Source organism: Mercenaria mercenaria, chromosome 10, assembly GCF_021730395.1.
Source record: "Mercenaria mercenaria strain notata chromosome 10, MADL_Memer_1, whole genome shotgun sequence".
Classification (NCBI taxonomy): Eukaryota; Metazoa; Mollusca; class Bivalvia; order Venerida; family Veneridae; genus Mercenaria; species Mercenaria mercenaria.
In genome coordinates, this window is record NC_069370.1 from 1,900,308 (window position 1) to 1,924,232 (window position 23,925).

At 34.1% G+C, this 23,925-nt stretch overlaps 3 protein-coding genes across 3 annotated transcripts in view; 2 read left to right on the forward strand and 1 right to left on the reverse strand.

Moving 5' to 3' along the window:
* Positions 1-2,724, forward strand: part of LOC123560550 (uncharacterized) — a 68,872-nt gene extending 66,148 nt beyond the window's left edge. The window contains exons 19-20 of the mRNA XM_053516654.1: positions 509-607; positions 2,525-2,724. Coding sequence (XP_053372629.1) covers positions 509-607; positions 2,525-2,724 — 299 coding nt within the window. The remainder of the gene's footprint in view (positions 1-508; positions 608-2,524) is intronic.
* LOC123559918 (nascent polypeptide-associated complex subunit alpha-like) overlaps positions 1-23,925 on the forward strand; it is a 193,863-nt gene that overhangs the window by 8,317 nt on the left and 161,621 nt on the right. The window lies entirely within an intron of this gene.
* The window catches only part of LOC123559920 (equilibrative nucleobase transporter 1-like), a 97,435-nt gene continuing 76,609 nt past the window's right edge, over positions 3,100-23,925 (reverse strand). The window contains exon 11 of the mRNA XM_053552116.1: positions 3,100-3,124. Within this exon, the coding sequence (XP_053408091.1) occupies positions 3,115-3,124 (10 nt within the window). The 3' untranslated portion in view covers positions 3,100-3,114. The remainder of the gene's footprint in view (positions 3,125-23,925) is intronic.

Below are 23,925 nucleotides of genomic sequence, written 5' to 3' on the forward strand. Positions count from 1 at the left end.
GATTTCATCCTGGAATTTATACTTTACAGTTTCAGGAGATATGTCATTGAGTCCGATTTTATTTTGTCGCCCTTTTTTGCTATTGCGTCAGAAACATGGCCCCGGACGTCACTTTTCAAGCAACGACAAATTTCCGAGTGCTCTCGACATTTTTCCCGCGCACTGAATGTCATATAAATGAAAAATACAAAATAATTTTCACTTTGAAAGCAGTAAATGCTACTCAATGGTATAAAATTCAGCAAAATAAGATTGATTCTTAAGACGTCAGGAGGGACGAGATTGTAACGTCAGAACCGAAAACTTCACATCAAGTCTTGTTACAAATTTTGCCTTAAACTCCAATTTATGAAAAATGTTATGCTTATTAGTCGAAGATGAAAGGCCAAAAAAACGAGAAGAACGTCCCAATAGAGGCTTTTTTAAAAGCAGTACGAACTGGCCTTGGTTTAAACATATTTTATTTCCAATAATATACATAATTATATTTATATACTAACATTACAAGTACAGTTGATGGAGTTTGCTTTGGTACATGACTACACATTTCTCTTTGGACTGGAATCTGTTACACTAGAACAGCGACTGGTTGATTACGCTGTCGTCGGTACGTTAATCGTATACTGTAATCTATAAACATTGCCGCTGCCATCACCTTTGTCCCGACGACCTTTTATATACAGGAGTATAGGATGGATCACTGTCGACACTTCGAGAGCAAGCAGCAAAATATTAACCTGCAATTGTGTTTACACCCAAGTGATTTTGAGCAACGGTGAAAATACACTTTCTTGCCAATAGAATTTAAAAACAAGAGCTCCGCCAAGCGGGGAAATATACATATATTTTTGGTGGGAGGTGTGGGAGAAAGCAGGATGAGTGTGCGATGGGTGTGACACGATACTAAAGGGCAAGCAGCTAAATGATTTGTCAGAGGGGAAGGAGTTAAAGGTGGTGTGTAATGAAGATTGTTGCAGTTTGCACATCCTCTCATCACCACCTGCCTATATTCCGTTTCAAGTCAATACCTTTAATATTTTTAAGTTATGTTCTGGACACGAAATATGATGGGTAGATTTGACCTTGACCTTTGACCTACAATCCTGGCCCATGCACATCGTATCATCACTAGCTACGTACATGTCAAGTTTGAAGACTTGAATGGTTTATAAGTTATGCTCCGGACACGAGATGTTATGGACAGTCTTGACATTTAAGCTCAATTTATGACCGTGACCTTTGACCTACAGAACCGGCTCAAATGATCTGCACATCGTCTCATCGCCATCTAACTATATGCCAAGTTCATTAAAGTCAATGGTTATGAAGTTATGATCCGGACACGTATTACGCCGGACGGACAGACGGACGGACGCACGCGCCATCACATAATACGTCCGGTTTTTTAAAACGGGCGTGTAAAAAGAAATGATAACAATGTAAATTTAAAATGCAACCTTAATGTATAAACATATACGTGTATCTTCACATTTCACATGAAAAAATTACTTTGACTGTTGGCTTACATTTGGTGTTAGACTAAAACAATCGGAAATTTGGAGAACATTGAACATTGAACGGGAAACGGAAATTTGGCACATTTGTAAGCTGCCTGTAGGATTAATGCGTATGTACACTCATGAACATACGGAAATATCACAAGCATGGTTGATAAGTGTAGCTTACAGTAGCTCTTTCATTCGGGATATTTGATAAACTTATAATTCATTCTTTGCCGATTGTTCGATTTAAACAAAATCACCAAAGCTACCGGCTTACATGCATATAAGATCCATCGTAGGCGTCATACCATTGGAACAATGGGTACTGTGCAAGACCGGCTATTCCTGCTGATAACTGTATAAAACCAAACAACACACCAAAATAGTCCAATGGAAATCTGTCAATATCAATATAAAAAAGTTATTAAATGATAAAATCTGTAAAACGATCCTTTGGAAGCAAAGAATGCAATCAAGCCGAAGAATAGCAGACTCGGTTTGATTGAGTCTGTTAATCAGTAATGAAATGTGCCATTCCCCTCACGCCCCCAAGCAACAGTTGAAGCGGAACATTTTTACATACATGTTGAATGGACTCGATGATCCCTAAGGACCAGAAAATATAACAAAACTGAATCCAAGTACGGGGAGACGTTTCTCAGCCGCCACACGGCACTTAAAGATTGCTGTTGTGATAGTTTATAAAATATATGAAAAGATCATTCGGAAGCAAAGAATGCAACCAAGAAGAATAAACAGCAGACTCAGTTTGATTGAGTTTGCACGCGGGAGGTAATGAAATGCGCAACACCCCTCACGCCCCCTAGCACCGGCTTAAGCGGAACTCTATTACACATATGTTGAATGGATTCCATGATCCCAAAGGACCAGTTAGATTTGAAATTCAAAGTCGCAATTTTTGGGTCATAAGAGGGAAGTAAACGCACCCGTTTTAGTGCTCAATTCAAATTTGTGTGAAAGCGGCGTTACACATTTCATTTTATTAGCTTTTATGGACACAGTGTGTGGATTATTTGCTAGATCGTATCCTATTCTTCAAAATTACCTCAATACAGACGCACGACAGAGGCGTCTTGTGGCAACCATAAAATATCTACCTGTGGCAGGTCCCGGTATTGCTATCTTTTCTGTTACTATGGGACCAGGGAGTCGATACAATGTTAAGCCTGTGGTAAGTAGCGCATTCCGTTACCACCAATGAACAGTCAAACAGAATCTGCTGTTATATTATTTGGTTGCGTTAGTTTCCAAAAGATCTCCAAAAGATCTCACATATTTTATGGATAAAAATGACAATTATTTTTCAATGGACAACGCATATTCATCAAACTTCTGGTCTTAAACTGCTGCTAAATACAAAATAAATACAAAATAAACTAGGAACTTTCACAAACACGTATACACTGATACGTACGCATCGCCAATAAAAGCCACGGCCACTGTAAACAACGACGTCCGGAATAAGGTGAACAGTACAAACGCAAAATACGGGGCGACTACGTGTTTGATATAGCAGAGTATTGTAGTGCCTACAGAGTAGAAGATGACCAAACACATTGGTAGCACTACAGGAATGTAAACACGTTTGATTTCACCAGCATCTGAAAAATATACAATAAAATATTTGTTACTGTTTTTACTAAAATGAACAATATACCAATAACAAGGAGATAGAGTTGAACTAAAATTCCATGACCGCGGGTGCCAAAGATTGACTTTCGAAAAAAAGATATAATACTTTCTTAGAGTTAGAATACTTTCTGATAAAAGCAATCAATACTTGTATTTGATATGGGAATCCTTTGAAATGTCTCGTACAAACGATAATAGGTAAGGATAGATTTCTCGGAAGCAAAGAGCACCACAGAAACAGCATTAGAGCCAATCATTTGCCAAGTAGGCCCACAACAAAAAGAATCTGTAACGGAAAAAACATTATAGACGGGTTGCCACGTTCACGTGTTGTGTTTAATTAAACCTACACAAATACCTTATATCACACCATCAACTAAAAAGACTGTTAGATCTACCAAGCACTAAACGTTACCTATCATTATAGATGATTGTTTGAAGTTTGACAACTGTACAGCAACCACACTTTTTGATAAAGCAACAAAATAACAGGACGCGTATATTTTCCATATTTTCATCTGTGAGTGTAGCAAGTTTTATTCGAAAATGCATTCTAGTTTTAAAGAATCTATTTTTCTGTCATAGTTTTGAACTTAATTTTATTTGTTGCTATATCAACCATATCTTTTGACATAACAACAAAAGAAAACGACGTGGATGTTCTCCAAGTTGCCACATATCTAGTAAGAAAATTTTGAGAAAAATAATTTGCAATTTTACATTTATTGCCATATCCCGCTTTTCAACTATTTGACAGATTTTTTACTATCTATTGTCATAGCAACCACATAATTTGGTGTAATAACAAATTCCATATCGCCATCTCTCTAGGTATTCAATTTTCATGAAAAAAAAATAGCTTGTACTTTTAATGTTTTCGCAGGATAACACTTTGTTCACTCATGGACAGACTGGCTGAAGAATTGGGTGGGTGGTCACAAGTCCTCTCTGGTGTTTCACAGGTATGAGACTTACAAAATGTAACATCAAATACATTTTTGAACGTATACGTTTGAGAGAAAAACAGGAAGTACGGAATTATGATATTTTTCTCCCACGAGGATTTGTGCTCAGCCGCAGGAAGTCCCACTCGGATTTTTTTAGTCTTTCAAATTGGAAAAGTGCGAAAGCATTTAATCAAACCCCTGAATTTAAAACAAAGGATTATCACTTTCAAATACATAAGCATTTTCTATAATTTTCGCCTTTTTTTACCAGTGCGATCTTCACAAAACCAAATATTTCGCACTATTTAAGCTTATATGGCAATACTGATTCAATGACAATCCTGAAATCGCAACGTAACAAATCTTATATATCACGCACTTTAAACAGGTATATTGTACATATTCGAAACATTAATACGATGTTTTATTTTTATTAGCTACATGATTATCAGTCGGAATAATGACGTCAGAACATTATAAACAGGCAGAGAATTACCAAACAAATGGGCCTATTACAGATCTTGGTGCATGTAACAATGTGTGTAAACTGTATTAGGTATTATCTGACACAATTTTTTTATCAAATGACGGCGCTGCTTTATGTAAAAGTCTCTGCAAATGTTTATACAGCATAATATCCGAATTATTGTTTCATGTTTTTTCTAGCAGTTGAATATACCTGTACTCAGGTATGAAGTACATAATTAAAGTGACTGTTATACTTACTGACATATCTTTTACGTTGATAATCATATACAATACCGCAGAGCAACGCAGAACCAATTGCTCCCATTGTCATGTATGAGAATATAGCAAGCATTTCTCCAACTGAAACAAAATAAAATAAACTGAAGGGAATACGTTTCACAGAAGACAAAGTATTTCCAAATTAGACCAATAAATTCTCAAAGATTCTTGCACTTTGAAACAATAGACACTCCCAAATACAAAACCGTTAAAACAGAGTGGATGAAAGATTATAAGGATATTATATCTCTGCGTGTATAAGGCATATCCTTCCCAAACCCGAAGGACAGCGTGGAATACAAAACCGAGCGCTGGCGAGATTTTATCCATGCTGTCCTGAGGAATGGGTTTAAAAAATACCTGCCTTTCTCGGACAGACAAGGTATATCCATTTTTAGGTAACCGTTAACATTATTGCAACATTTTCAACGATATTATAATTTGAAAGCCGCCACCTTTATTTGTCTTCAAATAATAACGTCAATATGACACGTGTAGCTTTTTTTCTACGTGAGGTGATCCCCTACCCGGTTGACTTTGTCTTTTCCCGCTACATATAAGAAAGAAAAATGGGAATCCGTGCCAACCTTTCGCTAGCTATAACTGAATATGATTTCTTATTATATTAACTGTAATTAACAGTACCTTTGGCTTCATTTCCGTCGAAGATATTCTCCAGCCAAACATTTAGCTGTCCAATGAACGTAACGAATCTCAGAGCGTGCACAAACAGCCAGTAGAGGTGTAACATAAATGTCACCGAGAAAACAGCAGATAATAGTGATGGTTTAGACGAACCACCTGTCGCTGCGAGATCCACATCGTCATTCATGACTGAAAAGATATAATCAGAAATTTACGTTAAAATGTCTTTATTTACTGTCGAGATTTATACTGAAAATCCTAAACAAACTCAACAAATCCCAGTTCCAAGGGTTCGTGTATTCGCCAATTTTAAGCGATCAGGTTAAGATAGAACGGACCCATTTGCAGTCACTGACCGTTTCTTCCCATAAAAAACTTGAAATTTTTAAACATTTCTTTTTTTAAATTCAACTTACATAAGGAGCATCATGCAGCGCTGAACGTACAAATATTGATTGTATGCAGGTCTGAATGAAATCTAAACCTCATCGCACACTATCTATGGATTGCTTACTAGTATTTAAATCATGCGTAACACCATGTATACTATATTAATGTTTCTGTAATGTTTACATATTTAGCGTATTAACATAATTTACCACCAAGATCCTTTTCGTCCACTTTTAGAAGCTTTTCATTGAGTTTTTTCGCCGACTGTGGAAAACTACCGTCATGTCTGACCAGCTTCTTCTCTTGCTGGCAGCTGCTTCGTGTTTTCTTCTCTTCCTTCATGTAGTCCTCATTGATATTCATCTTGGGTAAGAAAAACAACGTGCTCGTCGTGATAATAACCGTGAACATAACAGAGATAAAAACATAGGATGTCCGTCTCGCTATACCACTTTCGTAAGCAATCTGTAAAATAGTAAACATAAGATAAAATATCAGACCCTATTTCCCCTGACGTCCCCTGGTATGACTGTTATAAGCAATCTGTAAAATAGTAAACATAAGATAAAATATCAGACCCTATTTTCCCTGACGTCTCCTGGTATGACTCTCATTAGCAATCTGTAAAGCAGTAAACATAATATCAAATATCAAACGTCTCCTGACATGACTCTGCTAAGTAGTCTTGATTCCGTTGTCTGTCTCATAAAATATAAATCAATCATGCTAGGTTTGAAATATTGTAAATTAAATGTATTTCGTAATGCAACTGTCAAACGTAATTCGTTTTACAAAGTTCGACGATACAACGTCCGAAAGCAAGCACATTGAAGTAAGTTAGAGATGCTAGTCAGAGCAGTTCGTCTCGGGATTTACTCCTCAAAAACAATCCGGGGAACAGAGACTATGCCGATGAATATTTTGTTCTTCTAAATTAAGACTCTATTATAGCACAAAATCAATAAAGGAAACTAATAGGAAAATTCAGTATACATGTTCTATCTATTACAGCATTAGGTCATTAATTTGCCAAAGTTTGATACAAGTTTTTCTACCTAATAATCATGCAAATAAATGTTGTGAATTTACTTTCAATGCCGCTCCTCAATAAATTTTCATTCAATAACATTTCCCTATTTTAACGTTTCTAAATACATTTTTTCCATTCTTAACAATCAAAACTAAATATTTCGTACAAAAATGCAAAAATGTTGCTATTTGAAGTTAGAAAAATTCTAATCATTGATAGAATGCCATTCTAAATGAAGCAGGTAAAACTAGCATATATATATAATATATATAATATATATAAGGTAATGCGTATGAATTTTTGAACAATATACATAAAGTTAATTTTATCACTTTCCTTTTAACGAAACGAAAACGCGAAATATTTTTCAAAGGCCTCCGTGGCAGAGTGGTTAATGTTGCAAACCTAACATCACTTGCCCCTCACCGATGTGTGTTCGAACCTCACTTGGTGCGTAGAATACTTCATGTAAAGAATGGAAGGTCGTTGGTCTTTCGATATTACCTATAAATGTGTCGGTGTGACGTAAAACCCAACAAAATACCTTCATTTGTTTGGCAGCGCTTATCAATTTCTAACCTGTTTAGTCGCACAAATTAATTCGAACGTTAACAGTGAAACTATTTTCTCTCTGAATGATAAACTGTACGGTATTACTCTAGATTCAGGATAAGCTCGATGATTGAAATTCAGTCGTTCATGCACTTGCTACATTAATACTTACCCTAACAATCTGTTTGTTGATAGAAGAAAAGTCAAATAATCCAGTGAATATAGCAACAATCGTTGATCGCAGATGAGGATGAAGATTCGATACCTTAAATCATATCAATTATATACGTAATTATACGTATGAAAAGTGTGCTGTCGTGCCATTAGGGATTTTACAGCTGATCTAACATGAAAAACCATTTTATTACTATTCTTGAATAAAACAGCACATTCTTAATTCGTCATAAACTTTTTTGTATCAAATACAAATTAACGTGAATGAATGACAGTTAGCATTGACTACATATATCTACGGAATACACACTGTCGCTAAAGCTAACCAGAAAGTAGATGAAACTTTACAAATAGCTAATTAAGAAAATAGATAGAAGTGTGTACATAGCTGATCAGAAAATTGATGGAAGTGTGCCCATAGCTGAACAGAAAGTAGATGAAAGTAAGATCATAGCTGATCAGAAAGTAAATGAAAGTGTGCCCATAGCTGATCAGAAAGTAGATGCAAGTGTGGTCAAAGCTGATCAGAGAGTCGATGGAAATGTGCCCATTCGTGAGGATTCTTTTATTTTTATTTAGAAAATCCTTTGGATTCTTTAAATTCATTTATTTTTATTAAAATAGAAACCTTACTGAAAAGAAACTGTACACCTGTCAGATTCTTCAAACAGTTCGTTAGCCAAAGGGGTTTTCAAGATTTTATCTTTCAAATAACATAAGATTACTTAAATCACCTAGTTACGTGTACGGCTTATTACATAAATCAGAAAACAGCTGGTGCAATCATGAAAAGGATTATAAATTATACATATAATCTTGCACGGTCGAGAGGAATTTCTTCTTGTATTTAAATCTTCTATATTCGATGCAAAAACTAATTTTAGGGGGTTAGGTGGTATACTTTTGGACTGTATTTCAAAATTTGGTAAAAGTTAATGACGAGCTGTATTTCCATAAAACTATAGAACATTATACTTGTGATCTCGTGATTGAAAAATAAAACTTTATTTTTTTAATCAACATTTGAACTTTGAGGAAGTGGATGTTGTTCAATTATTGGTCTTCTTCCATTATATTACAACGACGAACTGCCGACAGGGTCGCGATTTGGGCACAACAATGAGTACCATCCATATGCATTAAGTCACGCAAAGAAATAAATAACAGTGCTAACTGCGAGAAATTTTATTTTTTCCACTAAAAGCTATGCCACATTTAGAAACAAGAAAATCAATTACATGTATGTTTTTCAATTTTCACGAATTCAGTAAAACAAAATTATTATTTGTCCAAATTTTATATTTATCTATCGTATGTGTCAAATCATAAAAATAAAGTAAAATGATTTATTAGGAAAGAAATGCTGGCCTATCAATTTGAAAAATACAAAAATGTGGGAAAAAGAGAAAATATTCAAATGAAAAGAAACGCAAAGAAACGTGAAATTTGCATTGTTTTAGTGTAAAGTACTTGTTTGAATAGGGCAAGATAGAAAGTTAAAATACCTTCCAACTTCAATGTATTGAAGTTTTGCATTTAAACATTGACATTTATCAAGGACATTGTGAACCACTGTACTCGTTGTATTGGCCTCGTTTGCCAGATGTGCGTGCATGTTGATGCATATTTTTGATTTCTGTAAAGAGCCATTCGTCTGCGTCATCTGATATATTTTAAAGGGGCATATTTAACATATGACAATGTATATATATAAATGAATAAACGAATAGCGAAACAATTATGAAAATCGGACTACAAACAAAAAAGATATGGCAAATTAGATATTATCAATTAAGGATACTGCAGCCATTTTGGGCACAACGACGTCATCGTTCTTTCCTTATATGGGCATTACCAAATATTGTATATTTGGCAAAATTATGTTAAATACAATTAAACACAGAGCTTAAATTTAAGGTAAACACTTTTATATACATACTAAGGTTCATAATATATTATAGTCCACAAAATATGTTTCTCTTAGTTGTTATTCAGTGATTTTCCATATATGGTAATGCTCATATAAGGAAAGATTGATGATGTCACTGTGTCCAAAATGGCTGCCATTCGAGTACATAGATGATATTCAAATGACTGTATCCTTTTTGTTTGTAGTCCGATTTTGTTCTCTCTAATAAGAAATGTTGCCAAATGTTGTATATTCCCCTTTAAGTTGTACAGGATAAGCCATAAAAGCATATTTCCCTGGTCATATTGTTAAATCATGTTATTATCTCTATGATGTATCTTACTGAGGTCAAGATTATTGATAATTTAGAGATGTTGTGCTTTTGCACGGTTTAAATGCATAAAGAATGCACAGTTCATCCGAATTCGTCATCATCATTCTTTGTATATAGCCTAAGTGTATATTTTGTTGTCTAGTTATCATTTGCTGCTCGGTTATCATGTTGAAATGCTATTGTTTTTTGTCGTGGTTAGCTAATTGATTTTGTAAATCCCGTTTAGAGAAAACGAGGTGTTCCCCATCTAGAGGAGATGGTGTGTTATGTAATATATTAGCCTTTAGGAGAGTGAAGCTATTTTGTTAAGTTAAGTATGTTTTTCACATACGGAAACTTGTATCAAGAATACAAAAAGGAGCTAAACGTCCAAAATGTTAAAACACCATAGATATACTCTAGTATGTGAGATGTTATACTTGATTATGGTCATTCAAAAACAAATGCTTGTAAATATTTCTTGATGTTGGTAATCCATTTATTTGTTTATTTCCCCGAATGGAAGAAAAGTCAACTGATTAGTTAGGGGTTACATTCATTTGTTTATAACAAGTTGTGTTAGTTTCACTTGGTTGACTGTTGTAAAGCTAAGCCTAATTTTAAAATCATATGTTTACAACAACATCTAAAACAAAATTTGATGTCAGAAATGCCATTTTCAATGACCAGTTGCAAAGAGCAACGATGCAAATATAAAGCTGCCAACGACAGTGTCATGCAATGGTTTCCCATAAACTCTACTAATATATTCGAAGTCAGTCTTGTAGCCACATTATTCATGCAGAGGTTAATGACAAGAGGACAAAGAAAAAACCCAACGTGTTTTGCTTCGGTAGGAGTGCTTCTCCGGAAAATGACCTTCACTCGTTAATGTCACGGCATTGTCTGGAACGGTTAATTGAAGACGTCTGGATTCTAGAGAGTTTTCGACACATCCTTTACAAAAACATCACGCCAGAGGTTCCACTTATGAAGGAAGAACGCCAGAACACGAGCCTGTTGGACTGTGCCGATGGATTTTCTGAAGCCTGTCGCCAGGAAATGAACTGGGACTATTACTAATGTTGTAACCTTTTCTGTTTATTTATATTAACTGATGAATTAAAAAAAAAGGAAATTCCGGACAAAAGTTTCAGTTTTAAAGATTAAAAAAGTGAGTTTTAAAGACTGATTTGTTTGATTACTGTTTATAATTATATACATTAGTTTTGTTAACGGTGCATAAATTTTGTATGTTAAGTGTTTTGTTTTAAATTGTTGACGCATAAATATTGTGTGTTTCTTTTTATTTAGTTTCCGATGCATAAATCTTGTATATTTCTTTTTATCACGTCTTTTAAATTTGTTTCGAGAAAATGAAACAACTTTGGTGGCAGGCATCACAAGAAAAATATCTGAGACATTTGCAAAAAGGAAAATCACGGAAACATGTGTAGAAAAAAAATGTGAACATTGAATAAAAAACAAGTGTTACTTTATTCAATGAAAATGGATAGTGACAATTTAAAAGTGTAACTTTCTTTTAACATTGTATATTTTGTTAAAGTTATCAACACTTCATTAAGTGTTCAATTTCTTAACTATATTATATTATGAACTTACTTGTATTGTAATTGCATATCATGCGTTCGTAATTATTGATATTCCTATTTCAGAATAGGTCCCTGCACATGTATTATTATCTTTGTATTACAAAATAAAAAGTAATTGATTCTTTCCCTACATACATATAGAAAATTGTCCGATATGTCTTTAAAAAGTAATATTTGAACTTTGAGAAGGTCTGATGTTCAATTACTGATCTTTTCCCGTTACGTTACACATAGCTGATCAGAAAGTAGGTGAAAGTGTGGTCATAAAAGATCAGAAAGTAGAAGTGTATTAATCGAAGGAAATAGCGTACACAATCTACGCTGATTACCTGTAGATTTGTGGCCAGAACGGTCAGTCCAGCGATTCCAATACAGCATAAGCCGGGTAGAAGTAGCCATGGCATTTCTGTATACAAGTAGAAGAAAATTAAAATCTATAATATATTCAAACCCGACTGAAAACGTAAAAACGTCTAGGCACTTTAGCCGGTCAGAGAACATTTTAAAGAAATTTAGTCCGACAAGATTTTTAAAAGTGACATATGAGTACAGAGACGCAGCTTTCAGTCTGGTTCATGCATAGTTACATGTGAATTAGTTCTCAATCAGAAGTACCTTATACACAAGAGCAATCCAATCCCGATAAGTGATCTGTCAATGTATGTCTTGTCACTTCCTTAAATGCTATAGTTTTTGTTTCCAATTATGCGTGTATAAAGTACTTAAAACTGAGAACTAGTTGCTGTCTTCACGCATCATGGTGAAAGATATTTGTGCTCTAAAAAATACGCACAACTTTGAACATGCTACAATATATAACAGAATTACCTATACTGTATATTAATTTGCCTCATTTTTATATATAAACTGTCAAAAAGATAACTTTATTCAAATAATAAAGAATGCCAGTGAAACTAAAATAATATTTCTTATAAGTTTTTCTCAACAAAATTTATATCTGTAGTGATTAAATCCTATGTCGTCTGTAGCAACTTGATAAACATTCCAATCAATTAAAAACACCATATTTTCATCTTCGTCTTTTGTTTTCTTTCTAAAAGATATATGACTTTGGTTAAAAGGATTTTACACAATTGCTAGGGAAAAGTTGAAAGGGATGAAAGGACTATGGTCGTATTTGTCGCAGGCAAAATCGGGACAAGAAATGATGTAAAGGTGAAGATGGTCCATGACAAACTGGAATAATATGATCAAAATATTAAAATATCAGTTACATGCAGGGTGTTAAAATATGAGTAATCGCCTTTCTTACATGAAGGTGCACATAAAAAAGCAGTATATTGAAAACCGCATCCCTCAAAACCATTCATTTCACATAACAGTATGTCATTTATTAAACTAGTATATCGTGTATGATGGATAATCAATAACAATTTTAACAATCAACTACAGCTGATCATAAACGTGAGATGCTTTAATTGGCATATAGACTTTTAGCAAACGAAAAGAACAGACATACAAAATACCTGATAACTTCCAAAACTATTTGCATATGAAAAGATCAGACATACAAAATACCTAACAACTTCCATACCTATTGGTAAATGAAAAGATCAGACATTCAAAATACCTAATAATTTCCATACCTATTGACATATGAAAAGATCAGACATATAAACCCTAATAACTATCAAACAAAACTACAACCTCATGCCCGTTAAAGTGCTGACAGAGTGCAATAGCGTGGATATTTGTGTTAGATATAACTCGTTATGTTTTGAAAACTATCAAAAAAAGTCTAACATCTAGCCTAGAAATATCAGAAATCGTTATATTTATTTCAGTGTCTTTGCATTTTTAACTCAGATTAGAAGATGCATATGCATCTAGGTAGTTTCAACTGCTTTTAGGTTGTTTCGTATGTTTTTGGTAGAACATTTTTGATAACCTCCATGCGGATAATAATGTTATCTTTTAGGAACATACCATTAAAACGTTTGTAAACACGATAGTACTCTAGCCAGCTGGGCTTAAAGGATGATAATTTAAAAGATACTGTTTACATGAAGTGAATGGCTACACATTAAGGTAGTTCTGCGCATTTGATAAACCGGAAGTAATGACATTTATCCGGAAAAGGTAGAATGAAGCCTGGACTCGGTATACGGAATTGCAATAATGGCAACCTGTGAGTAAATTTACTAAAACGAATCACAGCCGAATGCTTTGTCTATTATATTTGACCCTAAATATTTTGTTTGTTTAGGTACCAGTCATTTATCTACGAAGTACCCAATGTTGATTGAGTCTACATCTGTTGTTAACGGTTATATCAGTACAGTAATAAACGTTTTGATTAACATGTTTTTTGAAATAGCTATGAATATAATATTATTGAACTACTTGTTATCATGTTATTGCGATTCAGTTTGTGGAAAAAGGTATAAATACCCAGGGAAAATGCTTAGAAGAAATAGACTGGATCGGATAATTGAACAATAATACGAGATCGGGTTATAGAGAGAGTTATGGAATATTGAATATTTGGAAAGGGTTATAGTTAATGTAACATGAAACTTTTTGGCTTAGAAGTATAAAGTATTTAAAAGTTTGGCATGGGACAAAACCTGTTTAAGAAGCTGATGTATTTACACCTGGATTAATTCTTAGTATAGTTCATCTTGTAAATAAACCTGTGTGTGTTAAAAACTTCTGACTTTCTTAATCTATGCAACCTACAAAGAGGCATGTGGTATTACACTGTCTTTTTTATTTGCCGAATTTTCTAGGAACATTTTGAAGTTTTAAAAATCAGTGTTTAGTCAAATTTTACATTACAGAAAATATTTTGATCCAAACGTGCAGAACTTCCTTAAGAATATAATTGTTTTCTATGTGAATATTATATGAGCTAGCCCTATCAATAACTCTTAAGCAAGGATGTTAATACAGGTATATGACGAAGATCGACCAAAGTTGATTTTTGTTTCAAAATATTTTGTGTAACTGTAACATGTCATTGTTTTCTAAACAGTTATGTTTTTAAGAATTCTGTCTAGCATAGCACTAAAACGGGGACAAACAAAATAGGAATTTAATAAAGCTAAAGACACTTTGAAAAGGTTTCTTTGATGAGGGTAATTTCTTGAAATGTGTTACAACAGAGTACAAAGACATGAGTCACCGTTACAGGCAATATTCAGCTTTTTCCGTATCTGAAATGTGTAAATTTGCTTTTAATAAATAACAATTACAGTCAAATAAAACCTTTGAAATGGTCGGTACAGAGAGAAATATATTGATAAGTAAATTTTAAACATTAATTTCAGCTTTTTTTTCGTTTCCACTGGGTAATTCCTTTTTACTAAACAAGCAAATGATACAAAAGAAGTGAAAAATGACGTGAAACATTCCTCAGCCTTCGACCATTGGTAATATTTCATTTGGCTTCTTTAAATGAAATATATTTCTTCGTAGTGAATGACTTGTTAAAATTCTGAAATACAGCAAAGGCATAAGGCAGGAATCTATTTTACCTGGACTTGTGGACGCCAAACATAGTGTTCCAATCAAGTAAATAAAGCTGTTTAAAGAGAACAAATAAAAATCTGTTTATTAATAGTTTTTCAAATACAATCGTAAAGTGCCGAGTTACCACATTTACACTACATACAACATGTTTTCTTCTCTACAATCATTTTAATATAATTTCACATTTTTCCACGCCCTTAATTTGTTTTATTGGTTTTTACCTTTTGTGCCATTAGCGTCGCTGCATACAATTTTATTTAGATTATTTGTTTTACTGTTTCAAGAAATCTAAATAATTACTATAACATACTATAACGTTTTTCCTTACAATACCGGGTAGAATCCTACAAAGGCACAGACACTTAAAGGGTCCCTAGTCCTTGAACATCTCTTTTCTTTATTATATAGCATATACTTTTACTAGGGATAACATTCACTTATCAAAGTTAGTTTTAATTTCTTCTTAAAATTACTTTGTATAATCGGACTTTAGCTTCACATCCCATTTAAACTTCTCAATTCTCGTATTTTTCAAAGACCAACCTACAAAGAAACGTTTGAACCGCTTATTATTCTTTTTATCTTTTTAAACAGAGCATAACTCGTGTTAACATGAATGTATATATAAATTTAAATTTTAGTAGTAAATTGCTAATATTTAGCCAAAGAGAAAATAAAATCTATAGAAGACATATTTTGCATTGTGTTTAAGAACCCAAAAAACTGAAATTGATATTTATTCAGTAACCATTTTTAAAGTGTGATACTTCCAGATAACCTCTGTTAACCGTTAATTGTCTAGCCTTCAGTTAATTCGAACAATTCTTTCCTCTGTTATATATGATAGTTAATGCAGTTTAAATGATTTTTTTTCATTGACATTAAATTGAATTAATTTCAAAGCCTGGATATCTAAAGCTAGTGAATAAACGATGAGCCAGTCACACACGAATGCCTGAAATAAACACTATATATACAACAATTTGGATTATTTTTACTTGTTTTATCGGACTTTACTGCTGGGTGGCATTACATCCGATAAAACTTAACCGGATGATACTAGTTATAACATGCCAAGAACACATTACAAAGCAGTGGCGTAATGTTTCAATTAAAATATCATCAGAATGTAATATTACACTATATTATTAAAACCTCAAGTCTTTCTATTTACTTTACATATGGCATATGTGTTCACTATCTATTACATTTAACTGATTGGAAGTAGTGTGCTTATTATTATTTTTTTTTTGTCCAGCATTAAATACACCTTCTGTCATTGTCAACAGCTAACGCTAATTTCCGCTGAATAAGAACGCTGAAAGTGCTGATGTCGGCGTCTCAAATTCAAATTATCCGTGACAGCATTTAGGCTATTATGTACACGAGAAAACTGGAGATGATATTTTATGCCGAAAACAGAAATTTTAATTGTAAAATGGAGCTTGTATCTAACACAAGCAGTAGTATGGAGACATATATTAAAGTAAAACTTGGTTAATATATTTTTATTTATTTTTTTTTTATATTCGATCTTTTTTTGTAAATATCGGCGATATTTTTACCATATTTTTCCAAAGGTCCGATGCCAGTAAATAAATAGAGAATATTAAATATCATGCCTGACTTCTCAGCCTTAACCTCAGTTATACTCACAAAAATATTGCTCGTGTGTTTCTCGTGCCAATGTGTCTTATCAAGTAACCAATGCCTGCGAAGGACAAATACATGAAGCTGACTGCTATGGAAAACCAGAGATTCAGCATAGATTCCTGTGCCGGACATCCTCCGTTTGTCGTGCTGTTCTCCATTATTTTCCGGAATGTCACCGTGCTGCTATTGTCATCAGCGATGATGACGTCATGGGATTTTTCATCCATTGAATTGTTAGATAATGCCACATGAGGAAACTGACTGGGAGATAAGTAATCAGAGTTGTTGCCAATGTCATTCGCCGTGCAAATGTCTGAATAAAACCCTTCCTCTTTGAGAATAAACACTAGAGATCCCCATCCAAATATCACACCGCCAAACAGTACAACTTCCATAAAGGCCCATAAAGTGCAAACTACAGGATACTTCCGGTATAACTCCATATGTTCGGTTTATAACAGCTCTGACCTTCACTACGTTTTCGTACAGATGCCTGAAAAAATGCACTTTACCGATAGCCCTACAGTATTTAAGGATATAGAGGATAAGCTAACAAACGTTTCCTGATTTCCAGTTCATGAAAATAAATTTAGTAGCTTTTCTATACATATCAAAAGAAAATTGTCCATTTTTTTTTTAAATAAAAACTCCTGTGTTTTTCTCTCCTTGCCATTGTTTACATTCACACTGATTTAGTGTACGCGTAGCCTACAGGATAGCTTCGATCATTTTTCAATAATTAGTCAGAATAATAAGGTAGATAATTTTTTTTCAAAATTGTCCCCAAATTTCTTTCAAATGCTTTTCTTTCACTGATGTCTTTTACATACACACTGATTTAGTCAGTACAGGAGCTTTGATTTTCATATGATGACATTTGAAAAATATTACTATAAGCAAACATTTAAAATGTATGTCAGAATAACTGTCTGCAAGGCAATAAAAGAATGCGGTGAAAATTTATATAAAGATGAGCTTTCTATCCTCTATGTATACCCTAAAATCCACTATACAATAAAGCACTGTATAATACAAAAAATGGCCGCAAGCTCATATTATAAAGGTTCGAACAATTCGGGCCTGTGAAGTTTATGTTAAATATTTTGTAAGTGGGGCTCCCCTTCTTCAAACGAAGACCGGTTAGTTGGACCCTACCGGTCGGCGTCAGTAAACAGTGACTCTTTACAAACCAAAATGTCCGTCGGGGATTGTAGAACATTAACCCGAAAATCATTTTGGTCAAAATAGTCGGATTCTCCAGAAATCCAAGATGGCATCCAAGATGGCCGCAAATTTTTAGACAATAGTTTAATATATATCTTCCATTGATATCGCTCACAGATTTATAGATAGAAGTACCAATCTTCTTTCTTCTACTCTCAGCATTGCCCCTTATGCCTTTTATTTAAATAGACATATCAGTTACAGTACGAAGGTCAAGGTCAAATTCAAGGCCAAACTTGATTTTTGGGAAAATATCCGATTGTGATCTAGGTCAAATTTATCATAAAATTGATGTTCCATCTTAGATTGTCAAAGTGGTAGCGTGATAAATGGACTTTTTAGAGACATTTGCTTAGTTAACCATCTTCCTTACTTTTTCAAACAAACGTGAACAGTGACATCCATTAAACAACAAACGTCAGTACAAAAACTGATCGATTTGTAATGTTCGATACTGTCGCTTATTTTAAGAGTTTTGTTTTGCAGGGCATTTTCTTGTGCTTTTTAAGTGAATTATAACTTCGAAATTAGTACCAAATACATATTCACTCATTATTTTACCAGAAAAAAATCAATGATTTCACTAAACATTGCTCTTTGAATCATTGCAGAAATAGTTGTCGCATGATTTCACAACTTTATTTTTAATGTCCGAGACTGAGATATAATCTTTTGATGAAGTGTTAAACATGTAGTAATTTGAACTGACTGGTAAAACATTAGAATGATAACACATTCAATTTTGATGCAGTTTAAATGCAAATTAACGTATAATTTTGTAAGGATCAACAATTAACAATTTGAAACTACCTATGTACATACATGTATTGTAAATACATTCTAAGTAACAATACTTGTTTGTTTTTACAGTTTAATATACAGAAAAATGTGTACGAATATTCCAAATTGAATGAAATTCTTCTGTAAAGACTAAACGTTGGAACGTTTAAAAAAAGGTAAAAGATACAAATACAAATCTAAATCCAGAGAAAAAATTATCCGTTACATGCATTCACCAGCGCTTCGTTGAATGAAATGACTACCCACGCTAACCGAACGGTTATATTTTATCAGAACTTAATCGAGCTATTTAATTGGTTGCTGCTAACGCGGTGAAAAGACTGCATGCATAATGCGTGATAAATGCGTGCTTGACCACAGATAGAAACAAAGAAAGAAAGGATGTCTGCATATTTTAATCCAATTAGCAATGCAAGACTACGTACTTAGACTGGCCAACTGTACCCTGATTGTAAACAGATATTAATGTTATAGTAAAACATAAATCAATTTATACACAATATAAATTATGATTCTATGATTTCCTATTGCCTTGGTTAAGAGTTCCCTCTTTGTTTATTAGTGTCATACAAGGGGCTTATAAGTTAAACAGAGCACGAAAACATCAAGTTGCTTGAAAATGTCCAGACGTGTTTATTTTCAAACATGCGTTAAATTCATGAAAATACCAAATACTAGATTAGACAGAAAACATAAGTAATTAGTCACAATATCGAAAAGATGACACAAAGTTATATTCATTTGTGTATTCTTTATTTTATGCATACTGTTAATGTATAAAGGTGAATTAATATTCGTTTGATGTAAATAGAAACACACACACTTTCTGCAAAAGAAATAGTATCAACTGGTTACTCCCTTTTGATACATTTTGCCATTTATAGTCGTTGAATTTTCAATGTTATCTGAGCATGTTGAGAGAAAACGACGGTTTCAGAAGAGAGCACGTCGGTTTATTGAAGTGTTATTGAGCCAGTATTACTAGCATGTAAATGACAATGTAAATTACCTACTTAATTTTTGTTTCTTGTAAGTTTTGTACCAGTTTCTTCATTTGAAATGTCGGGGTACAGTGCAACATAGAATACAAAACAGACAAATAGACGGATATATTACTAACTGTTCAGAATTCCATTGTGTATTCCTTATATATGATTTTAATCACAAAATGCGGCATTTTGCATTTGAATAAGTTCATTTAGGACCTTTCCTGTTTCAGTGTTTTTCCCTTTAATGGCATGGCAGTAATACAATCACATCACTATACAGTAAAAAAAAAAAGTTTTATTTTGAGTCGGCAAGAGGACAACATTACAAACCATAAGATCAGAAGAGCTTTTGAACCGACTAGTTCAGAGTCGAGCGCTTGTGATTCCTTGTGTAAATTCTGCTCATGTAGTTTTCGAAGACCTAGGCCCAAACCAAGTCAGAGACCCGAAGGGAGAGAGATGATTTTGCTCCGAATAATATTCATACAAACAGTGACCTGCGAGATCCTAAGGACTGGAAGCAATTTCTGTGCAGTCGCACAAATTAAGAACGCTTGGCATAGTACTATACAGGGCATATGAAAAAAAGGCTTGCTGTTATCTGAATGCACATTTGACATTGATCATTGCGGTTGTAATGTAGTGAAATATGTCAGAAAATTAGTACAGACGATTGTGCAGAAATACAGTCCTTGAAGTCAAAAGAAGAAGAAGCGGACACGCTTGTGTTATTGTAATATATTGCCAAATGTGCGGTAGACGCAGGTTCTTCTTAGGTAGAAGTACAGTCTCGATACAGACTTACTGGTATTATTGTTGCACCATCACGAGTCGATTGATGCTAAATAATTAAACATGTGAACAGGTCGAGTCACTTCACACACAGATCTTTGGCGAAATACTTGTATTCCAGTTCACGATTTAGTGCAGAAGTTGTGTGGTGAAGAAATAAAGATTGTGTTTGTTTGTTTGTTTGTTTGTTTGTTTGTTTTAACGCCGTTTCTCAACATTATTTCAGTTATGTAATCGGTGTTCAACTCGTCACGGAGAACATGCGACGCACCCGGAGATCGAACTCACGACCACGCGATCCGTAGATCTGCGCTCTCCCTATTGAGTTAAGCAGGTGGACTAAAATAAAGATTATCCTGACTGAATATTGTTTGACTGGCTGTAATACCAGTAGTAGTTTCTTTGGCAAGTGAAAGAAAACAGTGTTTAAGCATATGATGCAATACCCAGGTAAATGCCAACAGTTGCATGATGTAGGAGAAGGCATTAGTTCTCTCAAGAATACAGTAGACGGCCTGCATAAAGTTTGTTGTTAATTTGTACAAAGGACGCGATACTCAGTCATTGAATGAAGATACAAAATGGCAATGCAGTTGAAACAACCCAGAAGCTTACCGCCTACAGAAGACAGTTTCTTTGTGAATTTCTTGTGATGCGGGTTGCATCTCTTGATTTGGCGACATGCCACAACAACTGTTCATTATCTTTCACAAGTAACAAACTTTGGGTGTGAAACCAATGAGCATGGATTATTATTCGTCCTACACGGATACCACAGTCACCAGCAGCACCGGAACTGCTTAATGACTACACAGGCGAGTGCTCCAGCTACAACACGACTTGCAATTGTTTCACAAATCAGCATGCTTGTACAATGGCTTGTTCTTACACAGCAAACCTTTTAGAATAGACGAATTTATGGGCACTAATATTTTACGCTATCCGCAGTGTTCCACAATGAGAACATACTAGGTTATCAGGTCGGGACGAAGAAAAATGTATTATCCCAGACACAATTATGCAATTCAGTACGTTATAAAGTGTGTTTGGACATGCACTACAATGAATACTAATATTTTCTGTGTTGGCAATATATACATGTTCACAGTTTTCTGATATTTTTATGTAATCGGGAACGAAGTAACTGTGCAAGCAAAAATGCACACAAATAGCGACTTAAACTTTATTCTGCTGGTTAAATTATCACATGTTATAAAGCCACACACCACTACAGAAATGTTTGATTAATATGTAAATTGTTTATTTAAATTTATAATCATCAAATGTTTCAAGGTCAGTTTTAGACACATGTCTAATCGGTTACAATTACATTTTATCGCTATTGTATGTTCTTACCAAATATTGAAGCTAATGTTCGATCTAACGTCTTAAAATACATTTTATGAAACGCACCTGGGAATCAATGTTTTGAATATGTATACATGAATGTATGTGGATATGTATATGTATGTATGTGACAAATGACATAGTATTACTTGTATAATATTTCTTATCATTCTATACCTATTTTATCTATCCAGTCGCGAACGTTCATTTGCAACATGTGACCGTACAATATATTACGGTATTTGGATGCACGCGCGTACAAAATTCCTGTATTTTCTGTATTTGGACGCACGCGCGTACAAAAAATCCTGTATTTTTTGTATTTGGACGGTTCAACAGTCCCATGTTAAACATATGATAAAGCCCGAAACGCGTGAAAATGTTCCGAATGTAAATCGGATGAAGTAGGTGCTCTATGTACAGAGTTTGATTATGCGTCTTGAAACCTGGATTTAATTTGAGTTTGTTTGTTTTTTTGTTTACAACACACAAAAACGATTCAAGGGATAACAGTGCGATCTGATTTAGATATTAAAACGTTCGTTGATAATCAGAAACTTAAAAATGTAGTAAAAAGGATCATCAGATACTGGAATATTTGAAAAGTCGCTAAAAGAAGCCGTTCCGGACGAAACCTAGAAATTGGTATCAGCCCTGTATGTCTGAATAGCTACCTCAACAGTTTTTATTTAACGGTTAAGAAACAAAATGGAGAAGATTATGAATGGCAGCGGGCGGGCGGTCAGCATCCAAAACATGTCTGCTCTATGATTCAGTTTTCGTCGGATCTTCACCAAACTTGCTGACAATGTTTGTGGGCATTACATCTCGGCCAGTTTCAAAAACCAGCCAAATTGTACCAGGCACTCTTTGATTATAGTCCTTGAATTACTCAAAAAAAAAACGGGGACTTTAGCCTTGTCCACTCTTTTAAGTCGAACAGTTTTCATCCGATCTTCACCAAACTTGCTGACAATGTTTGTGGGCATAATATCTCAGCCAAGTATTATTATCACCCAAATCGCCAAATGGCTGTTGTAGGGAGGTTGCACCATATATTTTTTTTAATGATGATAAGCAGAAAAAACAACATTCAGTGAATTACGTATATTACGTATGAAGAGAAATAAATATAGAATAAAAAGTTTAAGGTCTATTTAAGGTCTAAGATTGTTCTGTATAATATATATATACACTCATACCATGCTGGGAAAAACTAGAAAAGGCAGGAATATAATATTCAGTGAAACATTTTTAATTTAAACTATTATTATAGTAAGATAAAATAGATATAGAATAAAAAGGTTATTTAACATTGTACTGTACAATACGAGATATATTTCGACTCGTACCCAGCTGAGAAAACCATATTGAACTCGCCCAGCGGCTCGTCCAATATGGTTTTCTCAGCTGGGTACTCGTCCAAATATATCTCCGTATTGTACAGAACAATGTTAAATAACCTAATATTATTCTATATTTATATTATCTATCCAATCGCGAACGTTCATTTGCAACACGTGACCGTACAATATAGTACGGTATTTGGACGCACGTGCGTACAAAATCCTGTATTTTCTGACGCACGTGCGTACAAAAAAATCCTGTATTTTCTGTATTTGGACGGTTCAACAGTCCCATGTTAAACATACGATAAAGCTCGAAACGCATGAAAAGGTTCCGAATGTAAATCGGATGAAGTAGGCGCTCCATGTACAGAGTTTGATTATGCGTCTTGAAATCAGGATTTAATTGGCGTCTGTTTGTTTACAACACACAAAAACGATTCAAGTGATGGCAGTGCTATCTGATTTAGAACAAGTTTCAGAAGAAGAAGAAGAACAGGTATTCCCAAATAGAAATTATATAGATCAAGATCTATACAGATATAATTGGAAGAAAATCTTATTGATTGGGGAAATCTATTATTTTGTCACAGGTTGAGGAAATTTTGAATGGCAGTGGCTAGGGGTCTGATAACCGGACCTCTAGACAACCCGTACAGGAAAACTGCAAGTTTAGCCTTGTCGCTCTTTAAATCCAACAGCTTTCATCCGATTTTCACCAAACTTGCTGACAATGTTTGTGGGCATAAGAATTCAAAATATTCTAAGTATAAAACCTCGGCATTTTTCAGTTTTGTAGATGCGCT